A 17,298-nucleotide genomic window follows, 5' to 3' on the forward strand; every position below is an offset into this window, starting at 1 on the left:
CTGTTGTATCATTTAAGTCATATGCACATTGCACTACCCAGATTTACACTTTTTCCTTAACAATTATTTTTTGCATGAAGAGAACAATGTGAAGTGGAGTGACATTCCTTGTTTGTGTGCACAAACTTGGCTAAATACAGATGATTCTGATAGCGGGATATAACATCTGTCTTACAGTTGTTTAGGTTTCAGTCATATTTTTCTTTCTTTCTTAATTTTTTTCAAGGCAAAATGCAGTCGATTTGCTCGGTGGCAGTACACACACTAGGGATTGAGTTTCATGTTTCCCTGGCTAAACCAATCAGAGATTAAAGGAAACATCGCGATATTTGCTTTGTAGCCCGCCGACCTGAGGTGCCAAAAGCGATATCTCGCGCTACCTCAACCTTCGGTGTCTCATTCCACCACGGTCAAGCCTACCGGGAGGGGTTTTTTGCTGAACAGCTCCGCAACGATCATTTCAATCGGAAACTTGATCAGCATTTATATTTATAATAAATAACGTCTTTTTATTTATTTAAAGTAAATATAATCTTCAAGGGAACTTTATAGATAACTGTCGATTCAAGTTCGTAATTTGTACAGAAAAAAAGCTTTAACGTTACGGGAATAGCCGGCTGTGCTAACAAAGAAAATCCTTTCTCTTCAGAAATAATCCCCCACTACTCTCTTTAGTTATGAGTCATGTGGTCGTTGATAATCCACACGGTCTAGATCAGCAGGTAAGAAACTATTTTGTTCTTCTGTTGTTCTCCTAGAAATTTTGGAATTTTCCATTACGCACTTGTAGTTTCGAGGAGAAATTGAGCGCTTCGTTAGCCCACTTCCTAGCCTGATGCTAGGCTAACGCTGCGGCTGCTAAAATGGAGGTGACGACGTTTGTGATGGCGACGCTTGCCGATGCGTTGTGATGGCTAATTGGCACTAACAAGCTCGGACACTTCCAAGTTTTTACCTTAAAATACGACAAGTTGTCGCCCCAAGCCATGTTAAGTACAGCAAGTGAACAGACTCTGGTGAAAACGTACTGTAACCAATGGAAATATACAGGGTTGGCTAACATTTACCACCCGGCCGGTATCCAACCGCGTTAGCCCGGCTAGAGTGAGGCCTTCTGAACCTGAAACGTGGCGCAGGAAAAAATGTTGGCACCGTTTTTCAGCGACAGTTATTTCTGAAATGTAATCCTCTAAATTTTTTAAGTCGCTTGGAATATATATTTAGGAGTCGAAATTGAGCGAAATTAAGAGGGCATATTTTTATTTCCGGTATATATAGTTTTATTTTTACTGTTAGGCCTAACTTCAATGATCGTAAATTCTAACCTCGGTTATTTAGAAATCCACTTGAAGCTGTCCAGCTTCAAAAAAGCGGCTAACCAGTGTTTCCGGTCAAGTAATGGTTTTCAAATATAGCAGTTGTGTGTTCTAGTTCGTTTTTTACCTTTCTTTATGTTTATTTTTTCTTTGTAATTTATAGCTTGCTGCCCTAGACTTGAACTCGGCTGACGGACAAGGTGGAGGAACTGGCAGTAAGTAATAAAGCAGATTTTACTTGTCAGTGGTAAATGTAAATCGATAACGCTGCTTTATCAGCGTAAGCCTTGTGTAACGTTGTTTAGTGTGGTACAACTTTCATGGAGTTCTTTGGCACTCGAGACAAAGGGGGGGAAAAAAACCTTGTTCATAATAAAACTTTTTAAAACCTGCTTGGTGGGTTAAGCCCTAAGCATTATTTAAATCTACAGTTGTACCATAATCACTAATATTGCCAGATTTCATACATTTTGGTAAACTTTTTTTTTCTCCTCTATCCAGGACGTTACATTCCACCTCACTTGAGGAACAAAGATGCTCCCAAAAATGGTAAGTTTAACACTTACCTGCCGATCTGCTGTTAGCCCATCAACACCAGTTTGTCTTTTTTGTTGATGATAAATGCCCATCAGAGCATGGTAAAAGCAAGCACAATTGAGGGGGGGAAATGAGGCTCTAAGAAGATGCATCTTATAATCTCGACTAAAACATTCGTACCAAAAAATTGGTAGTTGTGCAGTGTTTGCAGCATTTTAGAGCATACAAAATGAGGGAACATTTGTCCTAGGCAGAGATTGAGGACAACGTAATGTCAATTGGGCTTTCTGCATCTTTGCATGAGAACTTATTTTGGCACTGCAAAAGTAGGGCAAGTGGTATTGTATTACAGCTCTGGCTTTGTATTTTCACCCTAGACTGCTCATAAGTAGGAGAATATGGCAATTTTCAAAAGTTTTGATTTGATTCGAGTAATTTCATGCGCAATTTTTCTGACTCGTATTCTTTGGTTGGTACAGTGTATCGCATGTGAACAAAGAGGAGTGCTAGCTATTGGCTGCTCTGATAAAGGGGAATGTGGAGGGAGGGTGGGTTTGTGTGTGTGTGGGGGGGGTGTTTTATTGATTTATTTTTTTTTAAACTGAGGTAATATTTTGGTTTTGTAGCCAGAGTGAGGTGGCTGAGGAGTTTTTTTTTTATTTATTTTATTTTTTACATATATATTATTATAATTTCCTTCTGTACATATTTGCTCTGCTAAAGGCCTTAAATCCACATACGTCATGCCTGGCATAGTAAGTCAAAAACTGACATTAAAACTTAAAAAAAGGGCAACATTTGGACTCATACTCCTGTGTCATTGCACACTTGACGTTTTTTCTCGTTGTACTGTTTTCTTATTCCACAGCAGGAAATGGTTATTCCGCTGGTAGACAGTGCGGTTATTCAGTGGCACCAGTAAATTTCTGTAAGTCCCTTCTGTCTGCTTTTGCTGAGGGCAACTTGCATTTTTTTTAAAGATGCATGAAATAGCCATTTTTTTTGTACACACCAGCAAAGCCAGTGTGAAGGGAGGGTCAGGTTAGATCCATACACTATACTTAGGGCTGTTCGATATAACGATATATATATATATATATATATATATATATATATATATCGGATGATGATATAAAAACGTCTATAGTTTCATTTTACGCTATCGTTTGTTTCGTGGTGTCGCAAAATAAACTGTTTACGGCAATATTTTTTCATCGTTTTGATGGTCACTGTAGTGACTGTATTAATTTCTTAAAGTTCTCTCTTTCTCTTATGTTTAATATAACCACACTACGGACTGACAAGCACCTGTTTTTATGCGTTGTGGTTAGCAACAACGACGGTAAAACCATCGCGTGTCGCTTGTTTATGTTCCACATAAACCTTTCACAATAAAGCTCAAGATCCTGTTGAGAATTTTCAAAAATAAACTGAATCACGTGAAAGAGCAGATTATTTACGGATGAGAAGTAAAAAAGAGCCGCCAGGTGCTAATAGACAAACCTTAGCCTCAAACGTTAGAACAGGCTTTTCTCCGCAGCACGCCGTGTAATAAATACTCACAAAGAAAACGGCGGCCGTTACAACTTATGTCTAAAAATGTATGTTAAAACACTCGACTCCAGCTACATGATGCGCAGCTGGAAACACTTCCCGCAAGTCGAGATTCACAGAATTTACAGAAAATGTTACATTTTTGTGATTTATATCGTTATCGGGACGATGGAATTTTTATATCGGGATATGAGATTTTGGTCATATCGCACAGCCCTAACTCCACTGTAAAAGTATAATGAGTTCATGTTTAATTGATGTGCTTCTCTATGCTGGAATGCTTGCAGTTGAAATTGGTTGGAGTTTTGAGGGGGGGGGAGAGGAATCTAAGCATCACCCTGTTGGTTCGTTGCTTTTCTTCACTGTAGTTAGTTAAAATATATTCGATTTATTAGAACTATATTCCCACTGTATAATAAAGCCAATATTTTACCTGCTGTGTGCCCCAAGTTTCTTCTAAGCCGTGCCCCCAACCATGGCAGGCAGTGTGTCAGCAAAGACACAGAAATAACTATACTTCAGGATGGGATGACTGTCAGACTGGTAACTATAAGCGTGAAGTCAAGCCCAACACTCATACTGCATGAGCCAGTACTCATGAGTCTTTTTATAGCCTGCTTCCCCTACCTTTGCTCAGGTTACCCAAGACTGGCCTCTCAAGAGCTTGCCTTTTACCATGCCTACAGTGGGGATTGGCGAAACCAATGTGGTATACTTTGACCTCTACCTGCATGCCATGCAGAGTTTCTTAGTGTATGTAGCTTAGTCAGTGTGCCCTTGCTTTGTTGTGGTCACTTGGAGGAAAAAAGCAGCACAAATCTGGGCCTAACACTGCATTTTTCAAAGCTTGCAAACAGAGTTGCTAATGATGCATTTTTATTTTATTTTTTTAAGTGCATTGCATCACTAGTGTGGCTGTTTTACTAATAACAAGACGATATCAACTTTTGTGTTGTCCAGTCATGCATACGTTACACCATGTTAGCCTCAGTCATTAAGTCAAAGTAGGACTTTTGTGGTCAAGTTATTTGAACACTGAATTATTATTGGGATTCACAATATTTATTAGCTGGAGCCTCTCAGTTGCAGTTCTGGGTTCTTTTTTGACTTCACAGCTTTTTATCTGCTTACATTTTATGTTTTTAAAAGGATTGGCCATTGAATACAGCACTGATAACCTGGTTGCACGCACAATTGTGTTCCAGCTGATAACCTCAGGTGATTTCCTTGGTTATTTTACGTGGTGTAAAGTCAGTGTCCAGTGCAATCTGCAGTTGACCGTTAGAACAGAAATCTGCATACAAACACCTCCTTGACACATGATTGAATCATGATCTGTGTGTGTGTTTGTCTTAAACTCATGTTTTGTAAGTAGACTGATTAACAGTTGTCCTTCGTGGCCTTTTTTTGTTTTGCATTTAAATGAAAATAGTTGACTGAGGGCATCATTGTTTGGCTTTTTAGAGTCTGTTTAATCTCTCCAGTTGGTAATGGAGCAGAATTAATTCTTCATAGCCTGGACAGCATGGCAGCCAAACTTCCATTCAGTGTAAATCTGTGTTCTATAAACAAAAAGAAATCTGTGAGCATGTGGTCTACAAGCATCTCCAGAACATGCCATACATTTGCTGTTGAATGTTTTTTTTGTTGTTTGTTTGTTTTTGTTTTTTGTGGCATGATCAAAATGGGGCAGAAGGACACAGTGCTGTTTTCTGTAAGTTGTCCAGAATCACCAGATGAATTATAACTCGAACTTGTATGGTAAAACCTTATACCTTTGTGTGTGTTGTATGATTTAATGACTGCCAAGTATTCAGTCATGGATGTTTAACTTTTTGTAATCCTTAGTTATGTTTTGTGGATTCCCTTTTTCTTAAAGTGCTGTGTTCAGTTTTATGGGAAACATTGGCTGGGGATTTTGACTTGTTATTCAAACTATTTAAAATTCAACTCTAGTTGTAGCTTGCATTGTTTGCGTAAGTATTTATGGATGAATTTGTGAATTTTCTCTTTGGTTTATGTAGGTTATTGGTTTGAAGTCCACTGGACTCTGTCTCGGAACATCAGGTTCTAACATTGCTGCACTCTGTGCTTTACCACATGTATTTTTGGGTCTGATGCCACTCTGAGTCACTAAAATCTCTCAAATCCTGGACCCTGCAATACAAAGCTACAACATACCTGGAATATCTGTTATTTGGCTTCAATATCTCTAACATCAGCAAACGGGCTAAGTAGTGGTTAGATGGTTAACAATTCAGTAAATCAACTCCGTGCTCATTATTTTAGCTATGCACAAGTTTACACATGACAAGTTGAACTTGTGGCAATGGAAGCATCTGGTCAACATTTGCAGGTCTGTATGCAGCAGAAGATCAGATGTGAAAGGAAATTACAAGGGTAATATTTGATATGTTTTTGTTCTTTCAGCTGCAGCCTAGAGGTGCCTTTTGGTACAGAATTCAAACGTAGGCTGAGTCTGCTTGCAAAGTTGATATGTCAGCAAATACAAAGATCATATATTAATGTTTGAAATAATTTTGTGTGTGTTTGTGGTGGGGTTGGGGGGTCTTGGGTCAAAAAATTGAGTAATCTATTTATCAGTACAAAGATTTTCGGTGCTTTAAATGGACAAAAGGATTGTTTAGTTCAGAACAGGCGGGGTTACCATGGTGATGTACCCTTGTAAGAAGTGAAGTGCCAAAGTACTACTCAAAACCCAGATAAAATCAAGATAAGTCTTGCTTCATAGTACAAGTATTACGTGCAATGTGTCATACTCAATTTAAAATTGGCTTATGTATGTTTGTTAAAGTCAAGTCGGAACATGTTTTTCTAAATATGCAAGATTAAAGTTTGCAGAGTTGGTTGTCTGTCTGAAATGTACCTTAAAATGGCAAATATTCAGCTTGTAAAAAAAAAAAATTATATTTTTTGTTCTGTTGACAAAATATTTTTTTCTCTTTAGTGACTCAGATCTGTATCAAGACAGAATTTACTGGTTCACTACCCACAGACAGATTGGCCAGTGCTTGTGAATCTTTGGGGTTGTTTGTACGTGTTTAAATCTGCCGCAGTGGTGGAAATGAAAAGCCCCAGGGCAGGTTTAATTAGACCTTTAGGCTGAACGTTTTTGTTTGTTTTCCCTCCCCTAAAGCCAAACTACTTGAAGAATAGGTCTGTGGTTGGTCTGCCCCTTGATACTGCTGTGGCATAGATTGAGCTTTTCAGCATACCTCAGTATGGCAGCACTAACTACCATTGTCCCCCTCCACCAGCCTCATCCTCAGCCCGCACTGGTAACAGTGTGGCCACCGATGGGAATGATGACACAGCCAGTGTCCAAAGCTGGGCAGATCGTTGTGGTAAATGTCCCATATAGGAAGAAACGAGGTTCAGCTGGTCTTTGTAGAACAACTTGTGTGTAACCAAATAAAATAAGGCAACACCTCAGTAGTCACTACTTCTTTTAAACTTTTTTTTATTTAATGTAAACACCATTGACTTGTCCACAGCTATTCCTTTGTACAGATCAAGTACATGGTTATGCAACTTAGATAATATGAATATGTGACACTAATGGTGGTGATGCTTTACTTGAGACTTGAGTCCCAGGTTTTAGTGTAATTGAGTTGCTTATATCCACTGCCAGTAATTCAGATTAAAAATAGGTCAACTAGTAATGAGAGGCTCATGGATAGACAGCACTGAGCGCAGACGTGTGTACTGGCTTACTGACACAAATAAGTAACATGCCGCTTTCTGCTTTTCCTAACAACTCTTATTTAATATATTTTTATTTATTTTTTTTCAATTTTTCTTTTTCCGCCCAATAAAGATTCACCTGGATGGGATTCCGGACGCACCAATGGCTTTGTGAATGGTTACCACGACAACCGCACAAACGGGGGCTTTGGAGGGCGTGGACCCCCTCGCAATGATAGAGGTGGGCGTGGTGCCTACCGTGGTAACAGGGGTGGAGGTTCGTTTAATCAGCCATTGCAAAATGCAGGTGGGAAAAACCTGTTGTCCTTAAAAATGTCCAGCTGTAGCCCTAGTCGTAGTGTAGTTTTTCCATTGTAAAGTCTACCCTCCCCCACCCCTTATTTTTAATACAGTATATTTACTCTGTATAAACTGGAAGTTGTTATTTGCAATATTAACTTTGCACTTTGTTAGAGTAACTAGATTTTTAACATTTAATGGTATTTTTGCTTTAGGGGAAACACAAGTGTGTTTTGCTGTTGGTAAGAAGGGTGTCGGTTGTAACCGCTCTTTTGCCCGCTCCAAAAAAGGTACAAATATTGCCACTGACCAATATATTTTTATTACAGGGTTTGGCAATTACGAAAACAAAGAAGCTGGCTGGGGAGGACCTCCCAGGGATGCGGCCTACAACAGCTTTGGGGGACGTTCTGATAGGTCCAAGTCTGCCTTCTTCAACGACCGCGGGGCAGGCTCAAGAGGAAGGTGGGTGTCATTGCGTTCAGTAATGTACTGTTTATAATTTTGGTATTTTAACATGTCCCGAGAGCAAAGTCTTGTATTGCCTGATAGTATTTGCATTTGTTCATTTTTATGTGAAATTGTTTCTCCATCTGGTAATTAACCCAACCAGTCTGGCTTCACTGATTGTTTAAACCAATTAGTGAAGCGTTGACCTCACTAATTGGTTTACTGTTAGAACAGCAGAGAGATTAGCAGAAATGTTTTTGATTGTACCATACAATCCCAGCATGGCTATTATTGCAGAGAGTATGGAAAAATAGTGCTGAGAGTTTGGAAAAAGAACTGTCGGTTATAGCTTGTTTTTATCTAATTTCAAAGTCTCATGACAATTTGGTTCATTTAAATAACCTTTGTGTGCACAGATACGAGCGTGGAGGTTTTGCTGGTGGAGGAAATAGCCGCTGGGCAGAAGAGTCCAGAGATGATGACTGGTCCAAGCCCACTGCTCCCAATGAGCGTCTGGAACAGTAAGACAGATTCCGTTCACCTATAGCAAACTAACAGCCGTGGTTATCCAAAACCTAAACTTTTCTGTATTGTCTTCTAGCGAGCTTTTCTCTGCAAGCAACACCGGCATAAACTTTGAGAAATATGATGATATTCCAGTGGAAGCTACTGGAAGCAGTTGCCCACCCCACATTGAAAGCGTAAGTGATTTAGTTTCATGGTTTTGTTTTAAAAAATAAAAATGGCTTGTTTATATGTTTATATATGGCATACTTTATTCTTTTGTAGTTCCATGATGTGGAAATGGGCGAGATTATCATGGGGAACATTAACCTTAGTCGCTACACTCGCCCCACCCCTGTCCAGAAGTATGCTATCCCAATCATCAAGTCCAAGAGAGACCTGATGGCCTGTGCCCAGACTGGTTAGTATCTCTACATATTCTGCGTTCACTTGACTACCAGCGAAAACTGGTAACCATGAACTTTGTTTCTGTTGTAATATTTAAATAACCCTAGAGAGGGCTTGTTTTTTGGGTCCGTAGTTTGATGTTAGTACGCCAAAATAACACTGTATGACCCTTGCTGTGTTTCAGGCTCTGGTAAGACTGCTGCTTTCTTACTGCCAGTGTTGAGTCAGATCTACACGGAAGGGCCAGGAGACGCTCTGCAGGCTGCCAAGAACAGTGGACAGGTGCTGTGGACAGAAACGGCACAATAACTGAACAAAACAAACATCTGGCTTTTTCTCATAAACATGTTTTGTCTTCTCAGGAGAATGGAAGGTATGGACGCCGTAAGCAGTACCCAATCTCCCTTGTCCTGGCTCCCACCAGAGAACTCGCATTGCAGATCTATGATGAGGCGAGGAAGGTGAGCTAGAAACGTCTGGCATAATCTTGGTCTGCCAAAATATTGACTCGCCAAGCTGAATTGTTTCCTTCCTCCTTTAGTTTGCCTACCGCTCAAGGGTGCGTCCCTGCGTTGTGTACGGTGGTGCTGATATTGGCCAGCAGATCAGGGACTTGGAGAGAGGCTGTCACCTGCTGGTGGCCACACCTGGACGTCTGGTCGACATGATGGAGCGGGGCAAGATCGGGCTGGATTACTGCCAGTGAGTATTACACAGAACAATTTTGGGTTTCATGGGAAGAAATGTTGCTTTAATGGAAATGTCTGACTCCCTTATTTATAATTGCTAATTATTAAATGTACTCGCAGCTACCTGGTTGTGGATGAGGCTGATCGCATGTTGGACATGGGTTTTGAGCCACAGATCAGACGTATTGTGGAACAAGACACAATGCCACCAAAAGGCATCCGCCGGACTATGATGTTCAGTGCTACCTTTCCCAAAGAGATCCAGGTACGTCGGCCTGCTGGCAGGTATACAAAACCATATTTCATATGTGTGCAATATAAATATTTGCATACTCATATTTGAACTTGCTTATTGTAGATCCTGGCTCGTGACTTCCTGGAGGACTACATTTTCCTTGCCGTGGGGCGTGTTGGTTCCACTTCAGAAAACATCACCCAAAAGGTGGTCTGGGTAGAGGAGACAGACAAGAGGTCCTTCCTCCTTGATTTGCTCAATGCCACTGGTGAGATTGCACATGCACTTTTATTTTTATTTTTTCCCCCTCCCATAAAGGGCTTTGGGCTCTAACCCTTCATCCTGTTTGTCTGCCCCATACCGAGCTAATATTGACTTTGCTACATTTCTAACAATCTGTCATTATATCAAAAAGTGAAATGTAAAAATGATCTGATGCAATTTGGTGAGCAGGCACTAAAACCACTTGAATGTGTTTTTAAGGGGTTAGCTTCTCACAATGATCTAAAGCTGTTGTAGCCTTGCGTTTACTGGCCGGTTTGGTTTTATCTTAGTTATTCCCAGTGAGGTTCAGGAAAATGTGACAGAAGCCCCAGAGAAAACGGGTAAGTGTTAACATACCATAACTTTACTTTGACACGCAAGAAACATCACATCCCACAGTTCATCCCGTTCCCTCTGCTCTGCTGCAGCTGACATGCCTCAGTTTAGTTTTGTTTTTGTCTTTCAAATTTCATTTCCAATAAGTGGTAACACTTGCCAAGCAGTGCATAGACTGATTTAAAACTCCCCTGTGAAATGTTAGACAGTGTAGTGTTTTAGTGTGTGTTTAGTTTTGGAACTAGGATCAGCTGGCTCTTTCTGAAAGTCGGAAGGCTGTGACAAATTTAATGGCGCTGATCTGTGAAGTCAGTGAACAGTGTGTCTGTTAATCTTGGTTAGAGCTCCTAAATGGCTATAATAGATGACAGTGAATAGGACCAGGTTAGGGTTTAATGGTGAATGAGCCATCACTCGATTATATGTCTAGGCACCAAAGCAACATGCCACCTCCATGGTGACTTAATGCTACCACCAAAAATGTGGTTTAGTTGTTTTAAAAAATGGTGAACATGGTACCACGTTAACCATTCAGTTGGATTTGGCTGATCTGTTTTATTTGAAGGTACTTGCAAGTTTTGAGGAATGTTGTTTGTTGTTGGCGAAACTATTGCAGGGTTAGCTGTGAATAATGCAAAACGTGGAATGGCCTGTCTTACCCCAATACCTCTGTCATGTTGATTATCTTGAGCTTTTATTCTGATGGCAATTAATGCCCAATATATAAACAAATTACTCCAGATGTAGTAATGTTTTTTTAAAGTCATTGAAATAATTATTCAGAGAAACCAAAGCCATTGTTATCAATTAATGGTTGTCAGTAAATTTAAAGCTTTTTTTTTTTAATGCACCACTTGTCTCCATTTCTAAGTTGTCATTTTGGTATTTGATTGTTTTCTTTTTTTGTGAGTCATGGTCTTGCAACTGCCAGCTGTTTCTGATAGTGTTTTGAAGTTTTGCTTTTTTTTTTTTCTTTTCTTTTTTGTTTTTTTTTTTAATTTTTTCAAATTCACGTGTAGCTTTGCATAAAGTAATAATTATTTTTCTCTTATGCTTTTTGTCCTGCTCCTCTTTTTTTTGTCTTCTTAATTTCTTGCTGCTCAGGTAAAGACTCCCTGACTCTGGTGTTTGTGGAAACAAAGAAAGGAGCCGATGCACTGGAGGACTTCCTTTACCGCGAGGGTTATGCATGCACCAGCATCCACGGAGATCGATCCCAGAGAGACAGAGAGGAGGCTCTGCATCAGTTCCGGTCTGGACGCTGCCCCATCCTGGTGGCTACAGCTGTAAGTATTCTGACAAGTTCTTAATCTTCAAGGTTGGGGAGGGAACTGTGGCACACACTGAACCAACAAACTTTGCTACTAATGGCCAATAAGAATGTGAAATATAACATGTGGCATTTTTACAGATGCTTAATGTTAAACTTTTTTTTTTCCATTGTCCTTTGCAGGTGGCTGCTAGAGGTCTGGACATCAGCAATGTGAAGCACGTTATCAACTTTGATTTGCCCAGTGACATTGAAGAATACGTTCACCGTATCGGCCGTACGGGACGTGTGGGCAACCTCGGTATGAACTGATTTTTAAAGAATATTTGCTCCTTGTTGGTGTACAGTCTTTTGACTGTGTACTCTGACCTTTGTGTGCAGGTCTGGCCACGTCGTTCTTTAACGACAAAAACAGCAACATAACCAAAGATTTGCTGGACATTCTGGTTGAGGCCAAGCAGGAGGTTCCCTCCTGGCTTGAGAGCCTGGCCTATGAGCACCAGCACAAGAGCAACAATCGTGGGCGCTCTAAGAGGTACATGGAAACAACAAATGCTGTCTTATTCATCTTAGTTCTGTGCTGCAAAATGTAACGTGTTTCCTGACTTGTACTGTAAATTAATTGAGCTATCTGAGCACTATACTTGTTAAGGTGTTGGGGTTTTTTGGGGGGTGGGAGGTTTTTGTTTGTTTTGTTTTTTTTATGTAATGCCTAACCTGTAACACTTAACCAATTGTTTTGGTTTTGTTCAGGTTCTCTGGTGGTTTCGGAGCTCGAGATTACCGTCAGACGCCTGGCTCTGGAAGTTTCAGTAACAACCGCTCAGGGCGCAGCGCTGGAGGCCATGGAGGAAACCGTGGCTTCGGTGGAGGTAAGCAAACTATTCGCACAGGGGTTTTTTGCAGCTTTTTTTTTTTTTTTAACTGTTATGAAAACTATGGGAGAATGTGATTTGAGAATGAGGTGATGTCTGATGTGAAATTCATAATATAGGTTAATTTACTAACAAGTTTGAATTTGAACTCAAGGTCAGATGTCAGCTCTGAAAATCGCCTAGGATTTTTAGATTTTGGAGCCTGAGGGGTTAACACTGGATACATCCAGTGTTTTTGAAACCAGACATGAGTGTGGAGCAGATGGCCTGTGTCTGGCATGTTTATCCTCCCTCTTGACTGTAACTGTGCTCATCATTTTCAAAGTAGCTTAGTCTTATTTATGAAAAAAAGTGTTTTGAGGTCAAATGTTTTCTAGAGAAGAGAATTACTTACACATGCAAACCTTGTTATTTGGAACTGTTTAATGTGGGCACCTGGTGGGGATTTGGTTATTGAGCATGCATCAAGGAATTGCAGCATCCACGTGCAGATGTCTAAAAAGTTGGACATCTGGGCGTAGCGTTTTCAGGTAAGTAAATCACCAAAAGTTGATTCTGTTCATCTGGATGTAGTGTTTTGTGGGAGAAATGTTTTGTCACTCGTCCAAGTGACTGTCTTCAGTCTCTAGCTCCGAAACCACCAGAGAAGTCTTCAGTCTGGAAACTGAAGAAGTCACTTGGACGAGTGACAAAATGTTTCTCCCACAAAACGCTACATCCAGATGAACAGAATCAGCTTTTGGAGATCAAAGTGACTTCTTCAGTCGATAAAGAAGGATCAGCGATGAAACCTTTCTCCCACTGAAAACGCTCCATCCAGAATTTTGGGGGAAGTTGGTTAATAATAACTTGATGTTTGATCAATTTCTTCTAAATGCGTGTAAACAAAAACCTCACTCTGCCGTCAATTAATGTTTAGTTGGTGTCCTTCACAGGTGGATTTGGTGGGAACTTCTACGGCAGCGACAGCTACGGAGGAAATTACAGCCACTCGGGTAGCGTGGATTGGTGGGGAAACTAGTCACCATAGGAATAGGTTGCCATGCCAACCCAATGGAAACCACATGTTGACTTAAGCCAGACCATTAAAAAAAAGAAAAAAACCTTCCCTGTGTAGCTTCACTGACACACAGTACATTACCAACCCTGGTTCTCTGCCATTCGCTTCTCGAAAAGGAAGTGCAGCACGAAGCAACGGAGCGTCACCAGCACGTGCAGCACGCCGGAGACCGCAGAGATTTCGCACACCTCAGAGTGAGCATGGATGCTGACATGCATTGTCCGACAGCAACCTCGGACTTTCGTCTTTAAAACTATTTTTGTTTTGTTTTTGGTTTTTTTTGTGGGGGGGAAACCCAACCGAGTAGCCTGAGGATCATTTGTATGTTAATGTACTGTGCCTTTTGAATTTAAACAGGAAATCTATGTTTTCATTTCACCAGATGAACCTGGCCAAGAGCTGAAATTTGTTTTACTATGACTTTGTTTGGTGAAAAATATTAAAGGGTAAAATAAGCTTGGATTTGATCAAACCTTGGCAAACACTGGGGTGTTGTGGCTCTCAGGAGTCATGACTCCATTTGAACTTCAAATTTATTACAGGAACATCATGTAGCCTTTTCTATACTCAAACAGCTAATGGAGCCATTACTATATCTAATACAAACTGGGCCACTCTGTGAGGTGACCGTATTTTAATCGTAAGAGACAAAGTTACATTTGTGTTCTTTTTTTGCTCACTCTATCCTGGACAGGCTCCTTTTTTACGGAAATGGTAGTCTTTGAAATAGCCATTCCTATCGTAATCTTAAGAAACACAGAAGTCATTAAGCTCAGTGCCAACAATTGCTGAGGTTGATGCAAGAATAATAAATGCTGGAACTTGTTACTCCATGCTTTTCAATTGACTTGACAGTGTTACGGCAGCTAGTATGTTACCAAGTGCTAGCTACATTAAGTGGGCGGTGTTTCGGTGTTTTGTTCCTTTTTTGCGTGAGACCTTTTTGATGCAGGTGCGTGAAAAGTTTAAAAAAACTGAGTCAGGTTTTGCTTTGTTTTCTTGTTTGTTTTTTTGTTTTCGAATAGTTTCTCTACAAATGTGTAACAAGACAAAAATGCCTGCCATCCTGAAAGTGAAGTTCAAAATGGCTGCATAAAGGACCACAGCATCGGGGGGGCATAGCGCAGTGTTAGTGTTTACCTGAATCGACCTGCAATCACGAGGCCCACACGGTATTCTACGCTTGCAAGTGTTTTGTTTTTTGGTCAAGGAGAAAGGACACGTGAACTGAGTCGCAGGCTTAACTTAATTACAAACGTTTTCTCTTTTCAAGCTGCGTTGGAGGCATGGTTCATCTTAAGGAGACAGGCATTTGAATAATCACTGAGGTTTTTCAATTAAACAGCAAGGAACAGATGCAGGTTAGAGGAACACTCCGACCACTGGGGTTAGGGCTTTAGGGTGGGGGGGGGGTTGTAGGCGATGGGCGCAGCTTTCAGTGCACCGCCATTGTCAGTGGCTTTGGTTTCCATCGCTGCGTTTTGTAACTGTGGATGTGGCCAAAGACTGGGGGGGTTGGGAGGGGTGGTGTCTACTTCCTTTAAGAAATATTTAAGTACTGTCAGGTCTTCTGGGAGTTCATCTGCTCAGAACTGTATAAAAATGATAAAGACAAAAAAAATCTGTGGCTTCGTGAAGCCAGAGGTGCTTCTCCTCTTAAAGAGGAGCAGCCGTGGAGAGGAGGGGAAGACACGCATGGGGCGTTTCACCTCAAAATGCTCCCAGTTTTCTCATCGGGTTTGTTGTGCCTTGAACTTTTTTTTTTATTTAAGAAATCAAAATAAAAGTGGATGCACTGACAGTGTTGAGAACTTGAGATTGAATGGTGCTACTTGATTTAGGTGTGTAGGCCCTCGTATGTTGTGCCCATCGAGTTTTACGAAAGTTGTTTTATTGCACATCTAGAGTTTTATATAGATGTCTTGGATATGTGTCCTTAAGCTTCCAAATATTGTGTGAGGAGACAGAGGAGGAGAAAAATAACGCAGCTTGTTTACAAAGGGGAAGGGTTCTCAATGTTAAAAACCAGGATTTATTTGGGACCAGGGGATTTAGCAGTCGGGGGAATTTAGCCATTTGCACAGATTTCTAGATTCTACTTTTGCTGCTAGTTTTGTGTAATTTATTAAGCATTTTTGACAAATATTTATTTTTGTAAGCCTCAGAGTGATTCTTTGAAAGTTTCAGAAACTTGACCAAAAGACAGTTCAAAAAAAAACACTGGCACTTGAATGTTGAATGTCACCTGTATGCGTGAAATTTATATATTTCGGGGTAGTGTGAGCTTTTTAATGTCGAAGATACATTGGACTCAGTAAATAATATCCACAGCTGTTTCAGGGCCTCCTCGGGGCCAGTCATCTCTATTAGATAATACTAATTGGTCAACGAAATTTGAAACAGAATCTTAACAAACATGCCAAGGTTTGGTATAATGCTGTCTAAAAAGCAAATAAATGTCCTAAGCATATCAGTGCAAAAGTGTTCAGATTCTCCAATTGTGTGCATTAATAACTCTTTATTCTAATTTGACCTGATGATTATTTTTCTCCAGTGAATGTCTGGCACATGGCAATCCTTAAAGAAACAAACATGTGGTTTATTCTCATTGTTGTATTTGCATATATGACACCTCTGGGGTTCTCTGGGAACGTGGAGCAGGTCTTTTACACGGCAGCTCTTTGGGCTGCTGGGGATTAACAGGAGGCTCTGTGCATGCTGACTGCAGGCAGAACCCGGAGACTTGCTCCACGGTCTGCGGAGAACCTCTGAGCTCTTTAGGTGTAGACTTTGCTTTCTGTATTAGCTTATAGGTAACTGCACTGCATGGGAATTACTCAGCTGTGCAAATTGTATGATTTTTACCTAAATAAAATGTTTGAATGCAAAAGTATCTGGATAAATCAAGCATGTTTCATCGAAGACTTGTTTGACATAGACATGCAAAGAAAACCTGTAGCAAACAGCCTGTGGCCAACGGCCAGCAAAATTCAATTTAGTAATGGTGATTGGATGGATGGGTTTCATTTCTTTTGAAGAAACTACATAAAGATTTCATTTGTAAATTAAACTGTGTCAGTTGATTTATTTTATTTTTTTTGTCTTTCTGCTGAGCTCAGTGTGTCACCTCTGCTTTTGTATTTGCTGGGATTCCAGCTTATTCTCAGTCTAATCACAGGTGCGTGACTACTTAACTACTGCGCATTTCTAGTCAAATATTCAAGTTTCTGGCAGCTTGCACACATTTAAGAGGACTGAACGGTGCTCCCACTCATGAAGCGGTCTCTCAGTTGTAGACTGACAGTGGATATGCCGTCCTCCTTTAAAGCTTCTTGTCTCTGACAGGTTTAATTGGAGTTCCAGTGACCAAATACAAATAACATTTCAACTCCTGATCTTTAATCGATTTGATTTAATGCCGTAATGAGGGAACAGGCCTCATGTGGTCATGAAACTGCTTGTCCATCAATTTTCCAATTAATTTCAAGCCTTTGACAAACGGTAACTATGCGTAAAAATGTCTAATTGTTAAACAGGTTATGTAATTCTTTGTAAAATCCCCTCAGTTAATATCCAGTGTAGTGGTATACAGGAGCAAATTCACATGGTGTGAATGCAGTACATCTAAGAAAGTTTGAATACCTCACTCGCAGCTACAAAGACAAAGTCAGGTTATGTTTTCATGCCAGTGCACAGCAATGAGGTCGCTGAATTCAGTCGAGACATGTGACTTAAATCTCAGGCATGACCTAGATTCAGAGGGCTGCCCTTCCCTGTATGCTAATATTCTCTCCA

General features: G+C 40.4%; 1 protein-coding gene across 14 annotated transcripts; it reads left to right on the plus strand.

Annotated features, from left to right (window-relative positions):
• Positions 1 to 377: 377 nt before the first annotated feature.
• ddx3xa (DEAD-box helicase 3 X-linked a) lies at positions 378 to 16,573 on the plus strand. 14 transcript variants are annotated; one of them, XM_085435445.1, is made up of 24 exons: positions 378 to 722; positions 1,480 to 1,531; positions 1,818 to 1,865; positions 2,722 to 2,781; positions 3,695 to 3,751; positions 3,858 to 3,950; positions 4,045 to 4,116; positions 6,686 to 6,772; positions 7,246 to 7,419; positions 7,742 to 7,877; positions 8,279 to 8,383; positions 8,464 to 8,563; positions 8,652 to 8,787; positions 8,959 to 9,056; positions 9,137 to 9,235; positions 9,316 to 9,476; positions 9,584 to 9,728; positions 9,822 to 9,966; positions 10,253 to 10,303; positions 11,403 to 11,584; positions 11,752 to 11,869; positions 11,950 to 12,103; positions 12,322 to 12,440; positions 13,379 to 16,573. In XM_085435445.1, the coding sequence occupies exons 1-24, from the start codon at positions 678 to 680 to the stop codon at positions 13,462 to 13,464; spliced, it is 2,523 nt and encodes an 840-aa protein (XP_085291571.1). In that variant the 5' UTR covers positions 378 to 677; the 3' UTR covers positions 13,465 to 16,573. The 14 variants fall into 14 exon arrangements, with proteins under 14 accessions (XP_085291571.1, XP_085291572.1, XP_085291573.1 ...); XM_085435446.1 differs by lacking the exon at positions 10,253 to 10,303; XM_085435447.1 differs by lacking the exon at positions 3,695 to 3,751.
• Positions 16,574 to 17,298: the final 725 nt, after the last annotated feature.

This window comes from Copadichromis virginalis, linkage group LG16 (genome assembly GCF_057382275.1).
Source record: "Copadichromis virginalis isolate Kocher_CV1m ecotype Utaka linkage group LG16, C_Virginalis_male_GT1.1, whole genome shotgun sequence".
NCBI classification, from domain to species: Eukaryota; Metazoa; Chordata; class Actinopteri; order Cichliformes; family Cichlidae; genus Copadichromis; species Copadichromis virginalis.